Source organism: Melozone crissalis, unplaced genomic scaffold (assembly GCF_028551555.1).
Source record: "Melozone crissalis strain CALT ecotype California unplaced genomic scaffold, PUWL_Pcris_2 ptg000016l_1, whole genome shotgun sequence".
Classification (NCBI taxonomy): domain Eukaryota; kingdom Metazoa; phylum Chordata; class Aves; order Passeriformes; family Passerellidae; genus Melozone; species Melozone crissalis.
The window spans coordinates 55,582,321-55,596,921 of NW_026535794.1; the positions used below are offsets into that span (position 1 = coordinate 55,582,321).

At 40.4% G+C, this 14,601-nt stretch overlaps 1 protein-coding gene across 2 annotated transcripts in view; it reads left to right on the forward strand.

Moving 5' to 3' along the window:
- ITGA9 (integrin subunit alpha 9) overlaps positions 1-14,601 on the forward strand; it is a 212,119-nt gene that overhangs the window by 94,595 nt on the left and 102,923 nt on the right. For both annotated transcript variants that reach the window (XM_054274023.1, XM_054274024.1), the window contains exon 16: positions 4,898-5,053. In XM_054274023.1, the coding sequence (XP_054129998.1) occupies positions 4,898-5,053 (156 nt within the window). The remainder of the gene's footprint in view (positions 1-4,897; positions 5,054-14,601) is intronic.

The following is a 14,601-nucleotide window of genomic DNA, read 5'->3' on the forward strand; positions in this document are numbered from 1 at the left end:
AAAGAAGTTGCAGTTGGGTTTTTTTCTCCTTTTAACTACAGTAATATCTTAAAACCTTAAAAAAGATATGCATTAAAGAATCCCCAACTTCTACGTAATGGAAAGTAGATGTTTTCTAGCTGATTTTGTCATGATCATGTTATGTATGCCTTTGCAGTGAGGAGACATCAACTCTAAAATTATGCTGGTCTGAGATAATTTATTACAAGTCCTAGAATATCTTTATCAAAGTAAGTAGAGAACAGAGGAAAGATCTTGAGAGGACAAAGGTTGTTATTCTTTTGCACAGTAGGAGGCTGAAGGTATTAACTTGCACTGGGACTTAACACCAAGGTATCTAATCTTGGAATTGGTAAGTGTTGCAAGGAACAGGGCAAGGAAGTTAAGTTGCTCCTTATTCATTTTCAGGTACTAGAATGACATGTACACATTCATTCATTTGAAATGAATGAAAATCTGTCTTGAAGTTAAAAGCCAGTTTGTCTAATTAACAGTCTTACTGAATTGCACAGCTTTTAAACCTTGCTCCCTGGATGACTCACAGTTTAGAGAGGGAGACTGAGATAACAGGAGAACACAGTTAAAGTCAAGCATTGTCATCTTATTGGTTCATAAGCTAAGATGTATGTTTACTAAGACCTACAGCAGTGATTTCATTTGATAAATTGTGGCAGTAGTGGCTTTTGTTTCTGAAGGCTGGTGGAAATTTGAGTAATTTGTGAGATCATGGGTCAGGGAACTGTTTATCTCTCGACACTGAGTTGAGTATTTATGTGGTAGTGACCTGTGAGCTGATTCAAGTTGTATGCTGGATTAGCATTAGCATAGTGTCTTACATTTTCCAGCATAAATATGTTGTCTGTTAAATTGGGATCGTCAAATTTATTCTGTGTATTTGAACCTGTAAAAATTCCTAGTCTAATTTTAGTGTTTGTTATTTAGCACCTGAAATAAATACATTTAGACTAAAAGTTTCAATCAGTGTGTTTTAAAAAACGGGTTCTGGAATTCATTCTCTGTCATTTAGCTAAGCAGAACTTAATTCTCAGAAGTACTGAAAAGCTGTGCTTAATTCAGTTAAAGCTCTGGAATTCATGGGTTAAAATCCTGAGGATCAAGGCAGAGTGAGTAGAAAAAGGCTGGACAGGTTCATAGAACTTTCCCACAGAGAAAGAAAAGAGAAACTGCAGGAAGACATGAACAGAAGTATCAAGCAACTGTGGGAGTCATGCTGATGATTTTGTGTATTTCTTCAGATGCTGCTGCTGAAAATTAGTTGATATTCATTCTTTTAATGGGCCATGTTTCATCCTTTATTCCTACTGTAGATTGTGGGCAATATTTACATCTCAATTTATTTCTTAGCCCATTGGCCATAATTAAAAATGGAATTTTGCACTCTCTAGAGTCCTTGTTGGAGGCTTTCACCTTGTTGAAGAAAGGAGATTAAATGTGATGATTTATTGAGCTCATGTACAGTCCCCTGAGTCTACTGTGGCACTGAGCCAAAAGAAAGCTGAAATGATATCCAGTCTGGCAACCACTTGCACCATGAGTAGAATTAATCCTATCTCTTGACTTAAACTCTGTCTTGTTCCAGCCAAATTTGCTTGAATTCCTGATGTGTGTGGGCTCTTGGTAGCCTAAAGTTAAAGCTGTAAAAGGCAGTGGCTGCCTGCCAAGGCAGTGTGCCTTTAGGATGTTGGACTCTATATTTGTGTGTTGTCATGATGTGCCTTAGTCCATGTCTCCTAAAAGTGACAAAAATTATTTCTTACAGTTATCACACTTCATCATCAGTTGAAAATTATGTTCAGAATCATGGATGTGAAGTTTGATGATTGCTCTTTTCTTACTTTTTATATTTTGAAGACTTTTTGGTACTAAAGTCAAACAGAAATACGGTCATAAATCTGGCAGAGGCTTTGCTTTCTTGCTTTCTTCTGCTCTGCTAAATCAGAGGAAAAAAAAAGGAAGGAATATGTGGCCATGTACAGTTACTGCCACAACATTCAAAAATTTCTTTGAGATGATTGTTCTATGAGAGGAGATAGCAAGCCTTAGTTATCATATTTGCTAGGGTAAGCTTTCCAATTCAGGCACGGTGAAAACTTGCACTAGCTCAGCGACTCCAGTCTGTACAGATTAAGTATTTATTGCTGTTGCTTACTAAACCCTAGTTGCATAATTGTTTCTGTTCGTGATTGGAACTCCTAGTATATTTCACTCATTGTAGTGTCCTTCAAGACTTCTTTTCAATTACTGAAGCTGTGCTGTCCATATGCTATGATTTGCCAGGTTTGGTTTTTCAGAGCTCAGAAATGTCTTTAGCCTATATTACTTCCATGGCATAACATCCTTGCGGGGTCAAGCAGTGATTACATGTAAAAGCTGCTTTTGGAAATCATATCTCTTGACAAGTCCAGTTCATAGGCTCATGCAACTTATACAAAAAATGTACCATTTCCTTGCTTGAAGGATTTTTCAGTCTATCTCAAACCTTATTTGCATTGAATTTTTTGACTTCTTCTTGGACATCAGGAATACCTAAAAGCTATCTGCAGGCTGTGTCATCAATATATGATTCAACACAGAAAAATTGAGTAGACTGAAAATGAAAGAAATTGATTCTCTTTATATGTTCATATCCAGGCAATCTGTTGTGTACCTGTGAGACAGAACTGTCTTGTCTCTGTATTACTGAGAACAAATGCCACAGACTGTTGCCTTTGTTTTTGAAGGATTGTGAGCAGAAGGGAACATGTGGCAAAATTAATAACTGGACAGCATTCATAATTTTATCCTTACTTATAGATAAATGGGTCTGTGAAATGTATTTCCCAGGGCTGTGGTGGTGGAGAAGTCACAATTTGATCACTAAAATCAAATAGAACACCAGCAAACAATAAAGATGCGCTCCAACATTCATCGAGGTCAATAGGAAACACCTTTTGACTTTAAAGGGCATTGGACTGAACCCTGCAAGACCATATTAAAACATGTAGAAGTGATTAAGTACTTATTCTTACTATACTGAAGTAATAAAGTTACAAAAATAGTAGGTGGATTTCAATTTAACCCACTGCATACATTTTATTATTCTGTGTTTATATGGTTGATTGCATACATTTGGATTAGGTGGCAATTTGCCTGATGGTTTGTGTTTGACTGTTGCTGTATGGCATGCTCTTTTATAGTCTTGTTTCTCTGTATACAAAGTCTTCACGTAGGCTGATAACAATCCTTACTTAATACACTTGATTTTCTGTGAGAGCAAGGCTATCAGCTTCTGTGAGTTGCAGTGTTGTTATTCAGTAGTCTCAGTATGGTAAAATGCCTACCCTAGGAACACAGCTGAGAAAGGGGCTGCAGCCCTGAGTGTCTCTTCTGCTGAGAGGATTAATAGTGCTGCAGATCATGCATAGTCCTTTTTATGGGACTGGAAAGAGGTCAAGATATCACCACTGCTGTCTGTTGTTGATCAGTGCTCTTTACCAAGAAAGCATAAATTGCTCCAAGCAATGTGCAGTCTAAACTTCAGAGTACTGGCAGACATTCGTATTAGGGTAGGGAATTTAAGGGCTAGCTGATGGTGCAGGAGGGTAAATGTCATCCAGCCTGATATTTGCTATTATTCATCCAACTAACCAATGATTTGGGAATTTGGTTAGCCACTAATCTTTGGCTTCAGAGATCTGTGGACAGTCAACATATTGGAGACAGCAAATGGTTGTTTTGAAACAGATCAAACAGGGTGGTCTGAAAAGCATTTAGTACCCAGGTTTCCCACATCTGGAAGATGTAATTTTAAAGGCATTGCATCTCAATTGCTTCTTGTGGTTGGCGGGCTGTGTGCAGAGAAACCCACTAACCAGTGCAAGGCAAAGTTGAGAGCTGGCCTGTGTGAAGGTCTGATGTACTTACTTACGGGATTTATTTATTGCCTCAATTTAATCTGTGCTGAATTAATGCCATGTTTTTAAGTAATTAAAATTTAAGGGGAATGTTTGCCTATGAAAAGGTAGAGCATTTGCACTTAGGTTTTCTGGTAAATTGGATTTTGGAATTCAGGACTGAACAGAACACAATGAGCACTTTGTCCTGGCACAGCAGTCTGGATTCAGGCGTTGCATGTTATGACAAATTTTATGGCCTGGGTTCCAGTAACAAGAAAAGGTGATCCTTTTGTCTCATCAGCCAGATAATACAGCACCATTCTGTACACCTGGTATGAAGCCTACAATAAACAAGTAAAGAAACTGAAAAACTTTCTTCTTTTACAAACTGTTACTGTGCTGAAGATGGGGGCAACTGTAAATTTTGCTTTGAGAAACATACTGGATTTTCTTGCCCCTGTATGTCTCTAACCCTATTTTATCGTCACATTAGTACCTTTATTAATCCATTCATTTCAGTGATATGCAAAACAACAAGGGAAGATGGAGTTTTCTGTTCTTTTAATGAATGGAGCTCACTGAAGGTGATCTCAGTCAAAGTCTAGGATTTTGAAACCCCAGAGATGAAAATTATTTGATCTTTGGTTTTGCAGGAATAATTTAATTGCTTTTTATTTTTTTTAATAAAAGATTTTAATTGAAAACCACTTGATTTATAGGTGGGCAAAATATTCCACTGCTTTTTTGTATTGACGAGTAGATCCCAAAAGAGTAACTTAAAAAAAAAAAAATTAAGCTTCTGACTTTTTCATTGTAATGTGCTTATTCCTGTTTGATCTGGAGAAAGACAAAGGAAGTAGAGAAACCTGTCTGCAGTGTTGAATCTGGTTTAATTGCATGTTTATTTAAATGATCTTGTTTAATTGAATGTATAATTGTTGTAGATAGAAACTTGCTTGGCTATATGCATAGGTGAAATATGTGTTTGTCTTCTTGTACAGAAAAGAGTCGAGGATGTCATCTCTCCAATTGTATTTGAAGCATCATACAGCCTTGGGGAACATGCGATAGAAACAGGAAAAGAGGACAAGGAACTAACTGCTCTGAAGCCCATTCTTCGCTGGAAGAAAGGACAAAAGATAGCACAAAGGAATCAGGTCAGATTTGGACTACATTATTTCCCAAGAAGGCCTGTGGCTGAACTTAAAGCAGAGATGGCTCCAAAAGTGGGTTTCCAAGCTCTGGGTCATTTGCACACAGTAGCCTTTTTGTACAATCTTTACTATTGCTAACTTCAGTGCTGCTCTGTGACGTAGTAAAGGCTTGTGCCTCCAAAGCTGGGCAGCACAAAGTGAGGTCACTTTCTTGTTTCAGGGTGTTTGGGCCGGGAAAGGAAAGATGAGAAAGGTCCTACTCCTTCTGGTTCTTCCCTTAATGTAGGAAGTTCTTGTGAAAGGTTTGGTCCTGGCCTTCTTTCCAGGTTAAGCCTTTGTTAGTGCAGAAGGGGACGCGAGAACTGTCTGAGGGGAGAACAGTGGGCAGAATTTGGCAGATGGAACTATCCTCTTTTCTTGAGGACTTTACACATCCAGTCATGTGGCAAGAGAAACCTGCTCCTGCTGTTATTGTAGAACATGCCATGCTAAAATAGGATGGTTTCATTTCCCCTCCACTGCCCTCCCTTCCCCTGCCCTCCCCCCCTCTTTTTTTAGCTATGAAAAGTCTGTCTGGAGTAGATGGTTAGATCTGGTTTTTAACTTTAACAAATTAATTTTCTATTGATACGATAGCATCATCATCTATAGAATTACTTTCTGATTCTGCTCATAAGGCCCCTGAATGCTACTTAAAAAATAGTAACTCAAACATTTTATTTGCTTCACTATATAATGAAGTGCTTTGAACTGTATTTGGTTATAGCCCTTGCCCTTTAGAGGCACGAATTTTTATTCAAGTATGCTTTATTTTTATAAATTTATGCATGAAAGATGCTTTCAAGAATTACTTGTTTTTATGAAGAGGGATTGTGGGGCTGTTGTGTATGTGAATTTTGTGTTGCTGCAACCATATGATGGGAATTTATGGAGAACTTTGGAAGTTTAACACTGCTGTAAACCTGAATGTTATAGGAACAAAGCTTCTTGTATTTTTTATTAGTGAGCTTAAACTCAAAAGATCACATCTTGCCCTGCAGGTGAGTCTCAGACTGATGTTAAAGTACCTAAATGCTGAGATTATACAGCAGGAACAAAAATACTTTGGGAATTTCTCTACTTGTTTTCTTTTGCAATTTTGATGGGAGGGAACCAGTTTAACAATCCCTATTCATTTGTTTTCCAGATGTTGTTCAATTAGATTAGTAAGAAAAGGATTTTTACACTGGGTATGCTGGCAAGTGTCCTTTCAGCCAAGGATGTAACAAGAGCTTCAGAGTTAGTATGGCAGTCATAGTAACAAAGCCCTTAAAAAGTAGCCTCAAGGCATGGTGCTGGGGTCCTCAAAAACTAAGTTCATGGGAAAACTGGAATGTAGTGTTCTCTCTCATAGAAATCTTGTAAGTCAAAGTAGTTTTAAAAGGCCAAAAGGGACAGTAGGAGCCAGAATTATTGTAATAAAGGGTTTACCTTTTCGAATAATCTAATGATTATGAAGGAACCTTACATTTTGGAAGTCCAGTTCAAGATTCTAGTGTTTTCAAAATTAATATTGATGTAAATACTAATGTCTTTAAATATAGCTAGTTTTGTGTTATTTTCAAAAGCCCTAGATCTTGCTGATCCAGAAGTGACTTTCCATTAGCAACAAAGAGGCTACACATTTATTTTCGTATATTCACTGTATAAATACATGCTAACCAAGAATGAGAAAGCTATCCCGCCAAATACAGTGGGGATTTGTTCTTAGTAGTATCCAGTCATGGATCTTAGAGTTTGAAATGTGATAGGCTAGAATTCTGCCTGTTCTAAATACTGTAATAAAATCACCAGCTACTATGTGGGTGGAGATACCACTTTGTTTAAGGAAAATATTCTCAGTTGATTTAGTTGTGTCACTGTCTCCAGGACGTTGTGAGTGCCAAAACTGTTTGTTAGTTAAAAGAAGAGATAGAAAATGTCCACAACCTTCTCTTCCTACTATGCCACTGACTTGCAGTGAAAATTTGTGCCCAGTGTTGCACTTCTGGGTGAATGAGACTGCATGTTTCTTGGATGAACTTCACCTTTTTAAAGCAGGAGTCTGTTTTTTGAAATACTTGTGTTTGAAAAGCTGGCTAAATAAATTAGTTAGCTTGGTTGGCTAATTAATGAGAGAGTATAGAAGGATTTTCATGGAGTTGATTTATGAACAGTGATCTTTGGTTTGCTGCACAAATAATGCCATTCTGCATTTTAAAACATGCACATGCATTTCAATCTCAAACTGAGAACAACAAAATGACAGATCTGGACAGGGTGAAATGCAGTGTCCATACACACAACATGGTCCAGGTTTGTCAGTGGTGTATTCTCCAGAGCAGAGATCCCTGTGTTCCTTCTTGAGTCAGGTCATGTCACAGTCTGCTAGCTGAGCTGTGCCCATGACATTTCTTGGCATTGGAATGCCATCTTTATTCTGGCAAGCTGTTGAAATGGCTCTTGGCGTGATTTTAACTCATGCCAACTACTGCATTCCTAGGCATCGGTCAGGAGTTAGGATGCTCCTGTCTTGGAGGCAAGGGCAATTCAGTTTACTGGTGCAACTGAGTAACTTAGTACAGCTGTCAGTACTTGGGTAGGTGGTACATTTGAAGATTAATTGACTTATACCTAGGCATATTGGAAGTCCTTGGAAGACTGCAGGGATCAGTCTAATTTCCATGTTCCATATCAAATAGCTTGGCCACAAAATTCCTTCCTCCTTGGCAGGGCCAGCTCCCAAATTATCTTTTGCATTTATTCTTGCAGAGATTATGGGCCACCCTTCCTGCCTAATTGCAATTGTTTTCTCTTTGGTTGGAGTGGGATTGCTGAAAGCAATTTATATTTTTCCCCCTGTCATCCCTTCAGTGGCGTCTCTTCTGCTCTCAATGAGTTTGGTCAGCTGAAATAATGGACAAATGGCTATATTTGGCTTAGATGGCTTGACAAGTGGCAGTGTGTTAGTCAGAATCTTCCACTCAGCAAAACTTCCCCTGTAGTTCTCCTCAGCTGGAAAAGTTTGGTTTACAGTCTTCCTCAGCCTATAGCACTGTATGGGGTTGTTGTGACCAAGATGCAGAAACCTGAATTGGTCTTGTTAAACCTCAAACCATTGGCCTCAACCCATTGATCCAGATCTAGATGCAGAACTCTCCTACTTCCTAGCAGATCAACACTCACACCCAACTTGGTGCTGTCCACAAACTTACTGAGGGTGCATTTGATCCTCTTATCCAGATCATCAATAACCATATTTAACAGGACTAGTCCCAGTAGTGGAGACTTGGGGAACCCCACTAGTGTCTGGCCATCGATTGCTTACAGCACCATTCACCACCACTCTCTGGGCCCAGCCACCCCCTCAGTTCTTAACACAGCAAAGAGTGCACCTGTCCCAGCCACAGGCTGCCAGCTTCTCCAGGAGAATGTTGTGGGAGATGGTATCAGAGGCTTTGCTGAAGTCCAGGTAGACAACATCCACAGCCTTTCCCACATCCACCAAGTGGGTCACCTGGTCATAAAAGGAGATCAGGCTGGTTAGGCAGGGCCTGCCCCTCCTAAACCTATGTTGGCTGGGCCTAATCCCCTGGTTGTCCAGTATGTGCCACGTGATAGTTGCCATTTTCCTAACTTGTTGGAAATGAAACTTGAGATGATTTCACTAAAGAGGTAATATAAGAGCAGATCTTTATTTGAAGGTTTTCGGAGGCAGTTATGGAAAGATGTCCAGAAAAGCCCACCCACAGAGATGAGTACATATTTATAGGTTTTAGGAAATTAGCATAATTGATAAAAAGCACCCATTAGGAGGACAAGTGGTGATTCAATTCCTCCCAGGTCAAGCCCCTTCTCTGGAGCACCGCCTTGTTACTAGCTGTACTTAGTTTATGAAATGTATCTCAGAGTTGTTCTTGGCCTTGGTTTCCAGGAAAAACCAAGATAGCATGGGGGCTTTGCATCTCTCAGGGCTTGGAGCTCTGGAATTTGTTTTGACTTCCTGCCTAGGGAAAGGCCATGAAAAATTACTGGGAAAACTAACTACTAGTACAGTAGGCTACAGAGGTACAAATACATGAGCAAAGAATACAGAGAACATAGAAAAACCCTAACTGGCATGATGATCACACTCAAGATGATCAGTTCCATAGTTATGTCAGGCATCGAGATCAAGATAGCAGGCCTGTCATTTCCTGGATCCTCCTTTTGGCCTTGTTATGGATGCGCATCACATTGTCCAGCTTCCAGTCACCTGGGGCCTCCCCAGTTAGCCAGGACTGATGGTAAATGATGGAGAACAGCTCTTCTGACAGCTTCCTCATCAGCCTAGGATGGATCCCATCTGGTCCCATAGATTTGTGAGTATCAAAGTGGCTCAGCACATCCCTGACTGCTTCCTTTTGGACTACAGGGGATCAATTGTGCTTCCTGTCTCTGTCCACCACCTTTGGGATCTGGTTGCCATGAGGATAATCAGCCTTACTGTTAAAGAATGATGAAAAGAAGGCGTTAGGTACCTCAGCTTTTTCCTCATCCTTGGTGACTACGATCCCCTCACATCCAATAAAGAATGGTGATTTTCATTGGCCCTCCTTTTGTTGTTCATGTATTTATAAAAAACATTTCTATTATGTTTTACAGCAGTGGCCAGATTAAGTCCTAGCTGAGCTTTCACCTGTCTGATTTTCTTTCTACATGGTGTAACAACATTCATATACCCTTCCTGACTGCCACTTCTTCCAAAGGTCATAAACCCAAGTTCCAGTGAAAGCTCCATATTCAGCCAGGCTGTTCTTCTTCCCCAGTTCATCTTTGGGCACATAGGGAAGGTGTTTTCCTAAACCTTTAAGACTTCCTTCTTAAAGTATGTCCAGCTTTCCTGGACTCCCTTCTTATTAAGGATTGTTTTCTAGGGGGCTCTCTGAACCAGTGTCCTGAACAGGCCAAAGTCCAGCCTCCTGAAATCCAAGGTGGAGGTTTTGTTGACCCCTTTCTTACTTCACCAAGAACTGAATACTCCATTATGTCATGGTCACTGTGCCAAAGATGTCATCTGCCCACCACCTTTCCCACCAGCCCTTCTGTTTGTAAAAAGCAGGTCTAGCAGGGTCCACCCCTTGCTAAGCTCACTTACCAGTTGTGTCAGGAAGTTTTCTTCCACATACTCGAGAAACCTTCTAGACTGCTTCCTCTCCACTGTGTTGAGTTTCCAGCAGACATCCCACAAGTTAGTCTCCCACAAGAACAAGGGCTAGCAATTGTGAAACATCAGCCAGAGGCTTACAGAATAGTTCATCCATCCCTGCATCCCAGCTGGGTTGTCTATAGTAGACTTCTGTCAGGATGTCTGTGTTGTTGGCCTTCCCCCTGCTTGTTACCCACAGATACTCAATCTTGTCAATCTTGATAGACAGTTGAAAGATTGCTTAATGTACAGAGCCACACCATCAACTCTTTCTCCCTGCCTCTCATAGAATCATAAAATTTTCAAGGTTGGAAGAGACCTTTAAGATCAAGTCCAGCAATCAACCCAGTACTATCACTGCAACCCCGAAACCACTAAACAACATCAGTTTACTAAACAACACCAGTGCCAGATCCAGACCCAGAGGTGTTCTTAAACACCTCCAGGGATGGGGACTCCATCAGAGCCCTGGGCAACCTTTTCCAATGCCTGACCACCCTTTTTCTAATATCTACTCTGAATTTTATCTGTCTCAGCTTAAGGACATTTCCACTGCAGGCACAGTAGAAGAGACTGGCCCCCACCTCACTACAGCCTCCTTTCACGTAGTTGTAGAAACCAATGAGGTTTCTCCTGAGCCCCTCATCTCAACAGCCCCTCAGCCATTCCTCATAAGACACTTTTTCCAGACCTTTCACAAGCCTTGTTGCCCTTCCTTGAAGATGCTCCAGCATTTCAATGTCCTTTTTAAAGTGACACGCCCAGAACTGAACACAGTACTCAAGGTATGGCCTCCCCAGCGCCCAGTACAGGAGGGTGATCTCTGCCCTGGTCCTTCTGGCCACGCTGTTCTTCATACAGGCCAGGATGCCATTGATTTTCTTGGCCACCTGGGCACACTGCTGGCTCATATTGAGCATCCCAGGCCCCTTCCTGCTGAACAGCTCTTGAGCCACTCTTCCCCAGTCTTGTAGTGCTGCATGGGCTTGCTGGAACACAAATACAGGATCCAGCACTTCCCCTTATTGAACCTCATACTGTTTTCCTCAGCCCATTGATTGAGTCTGTCCCTGTCTATCTGCAGAGAGCAGATCAACCCTCTCACCCAATTTGATGTGTCCTGCAAATTTACTGAGGGTACACTCTATGCCCTCATCCAGATCACCAACTACTATTTTTAAAAGGACCAGCCCTAAAACTGAGCCCCAGGGAACACCACTAGGGAACACCACTGACTGGCCACCAACTGGATTTAGCTTCATTCATCGTAAGTCTCTGGGTCCAGCTGTACAGCCAGGTTTTTACCTATTGAAGATCCACCTTCTGAAGTGCTTGTAGCCATGAATTGCATCACTCCAGTCTTGTGAGTCATCCCACTTCACTTCCATGATGGCAACTACATCATTGCTTTCCTGCTGCACAGTGGCCTCCAGCTTCTCTTGTTTGATATGATACTGTGAGCCTAGTCTTATTCCCTTCCACCGTCAAACCTAGTGCTTTGATGAAGTCTGTGTGGAGCTCAGGGAGCTTGATAGCTAACCTTTATCCCCTGCCCATGCAGTACCAGTACATTGCTTTCACTCCCCTACTATTCCTGCCTTTGTTATGTGTGTTCACTCTACCACTCAGTTAGGGGTATTGTGGAAATCATGTATTCTTATTTCAGCCAGCACATCTGATGAAATCCTGGAATGTTTTTCACATAATAATAATTTTTCACATAATAATAATTGCTCTTCTAGTGGGCATTTAAATCAGCCACTTTGGCTCAGCAGCATATAGAAATGGACTGTTTCCATGAGTAGTATATTAAAGCATGGGATACCTCAAAAAAACTCAGTCTGTATTTCTTTTTCTATGGTCAGTAGACATGTAGGTAATAGCTTTATTTTTCAGGCAACTTGAAGGTTTAAAATCAAAATAAATTCAGGTCTAAAATTAAGCTCCTGTATCGATACTTAGGCACATTGATGGAATTGGTTTGTAAAACTATAAACAGCAAATACTTCCTAGAAAAGTTAGTGAGAGTTGCTTACAGCTCAGCATTTGAAAATTGGATCATATATCCTGGTTTCTAAATAAGAGCCAGGAACTCAGCTTCACCAGATAACATGTTTATAATCAGATCACATCAATATCTAAAAACTAAAGAATTATTAGAATGACAAGCTTCCTTATTGAATTGGTTTTGTGTTACTAGCATGATCTAATTGCTAAGTCATCTCTGCGCATACTTCAAGGTTGGTGACAGTTTACTGGAAATCAGTGTAGAGATTGAAGTACTGTATTCTTATTCCTGATTATTTTGCATAGCGTAGGTATTCCTGCAGAAGCCCATGGCACAGTTTATGAAATTAAAGGAATGGATCCTCAAATACCACAGGCCAGCTCTGCCATTTTTTAAGGGACATCGTCTCAACCTTTTGTAGACTGATGTGTGAGGGAGTTGCTAAATGTCTGATCTACCGACATTTAGCAGAATCACTGCTAAATGACAGACATCAAACAGAATCACTGTTCTCTTGTCCAGTCCATAAAATGACATGTTTTCAAGGGTACTTTTGAGAATTCTGTTTCTCTCCCTTCTCTTCAAATACTGATTTTCAGCTGTTGCTTTTCCTTTCTGTGAAAGCATAGGCAGAACTCTTATAAGAATAGTGCTGGAAACCTCTCTAACTCTTGATAATTCAGTTTGGCTACAACCTGAAATTTCCATGTGCTTTCCTGAATTTTGGTAGGTTGGATATTTTGAAAAGCTTTTTCCCCCCCCTTAATTTATTGAAAGATATCCAGTATTTTCTGTGGACTAGAGTGGCACAGAGAATACTTTATTTTTTATGTTTCCTGTTCTCTTCTCTACTTCCAGAAACATAGATTTGTTTAATTTTAGATAGCCATTGAAAGAAAGTGAAGCAGTTTAGTAAGCCTGGTAAGAAATCATAGATCACCTTCCTCAGAGCACAGAGCTCTGATCATTAGGCTGAAGCCAGGTTCCTTCTTACTTCTTTTACCTCCTGTCAGCTTTAAGTAGAGTCCACTACCAGCAAGAAGGAAAAGGAGAATATCTACATGCCCAATACCCAGCAGCTTTATGCTTAGAATGGCTTAGGATGCAGGAACTAGGGATTTATCCCTCTCCTACTTTCTCCTACATTTACCCCTGGCCTTTACCACAAAATGTGGAATTTGGTCCTTATGCTTCTCTTCCAGAGGGATAAAGGAAAAAAGATACTTGCTCTGAGGCCCTGATCTACCTATGTAGACATATTCCCTTCCTGATCAGCTCTAGATCTCTCCTTACTGTAGGTTTGATTGTGTACAGATGTGTATATTCATTTTTTATAATGAGTGCTCTTTAATGTAGGCTTCTTGGCTTACCCTCTGGAGGATGTGGGTGCCATCCATCTTTCCTGACCCCTCAGGGAGATACCTGTCACATTAATGAACCCAAGGAGCATAATCTTTTTTACTTAGAAAAGTTGCCATGCAGACTTTGAGAAAACTGTGTTTGTCAGGAAGGTTTGGTGACTTGGTGGAAGCTGCTCTGGAACAATTTCCCAAAGCGGCTGGGTTCTGTGCAGCAGTGGAGAGTGTGCAGAGAGGAATTGTGAACCCTGGCAATGCTGGGTTTTGTCTCTGGTTTGCTGAACATCTGGTGATAGCAGGAAGTCGGAGAGACTCACTGAGAATGAACTTTACACTAGTTTTGTGTTTATACAGTGATGATGTGTCCCAGAAGCATTGAGGTTATCCTGTCCCTGTTACTGGGCACACAAACACCTATTTTTCTCGTGAAAATGCTAGACAACTCTTGAGATAAGAGACGCAGCTGTGTTTCTCATGGCAATTTTTGCCCTGATCTCCACCCCTCACCTCGTACTCCTCATTTTTTCACGTATGTATTTCTTATGTAAGGAAGCTTCCTGGCCATCTCTATATATATTCAAATCTGTGAGGCACTTGGTACAATGTTAGTGGACTACAATTAAATTCATAAAATCACTGTTCAGAATTGCTCCTCTTCACTTTGAGTAACAGTAACAGCAAAAATTATGAGCTGCTTCCACAGTTAGTTTCATCCTACTTCCTTTTTTCAATTGTGAATAACACATACAACCCATAGATTACATTCTTCAACAATTTTAATATTTAAAGAGCTCTATAAATCCTCAAAGCTGGTATTGTAAAGATGCAATCACTTTAAAGATTGCTTGGAGTTAAAATTAGTAGTAATGCTGTAGTAGGCTCTGCACCATATCCCAGGAATGGACTCCTGCTCTAACAACATGCAGTTAGGTACAGTTTCTGGCCCAAAGAAATTGCAGCTCAAGTAGACCATGTAAGG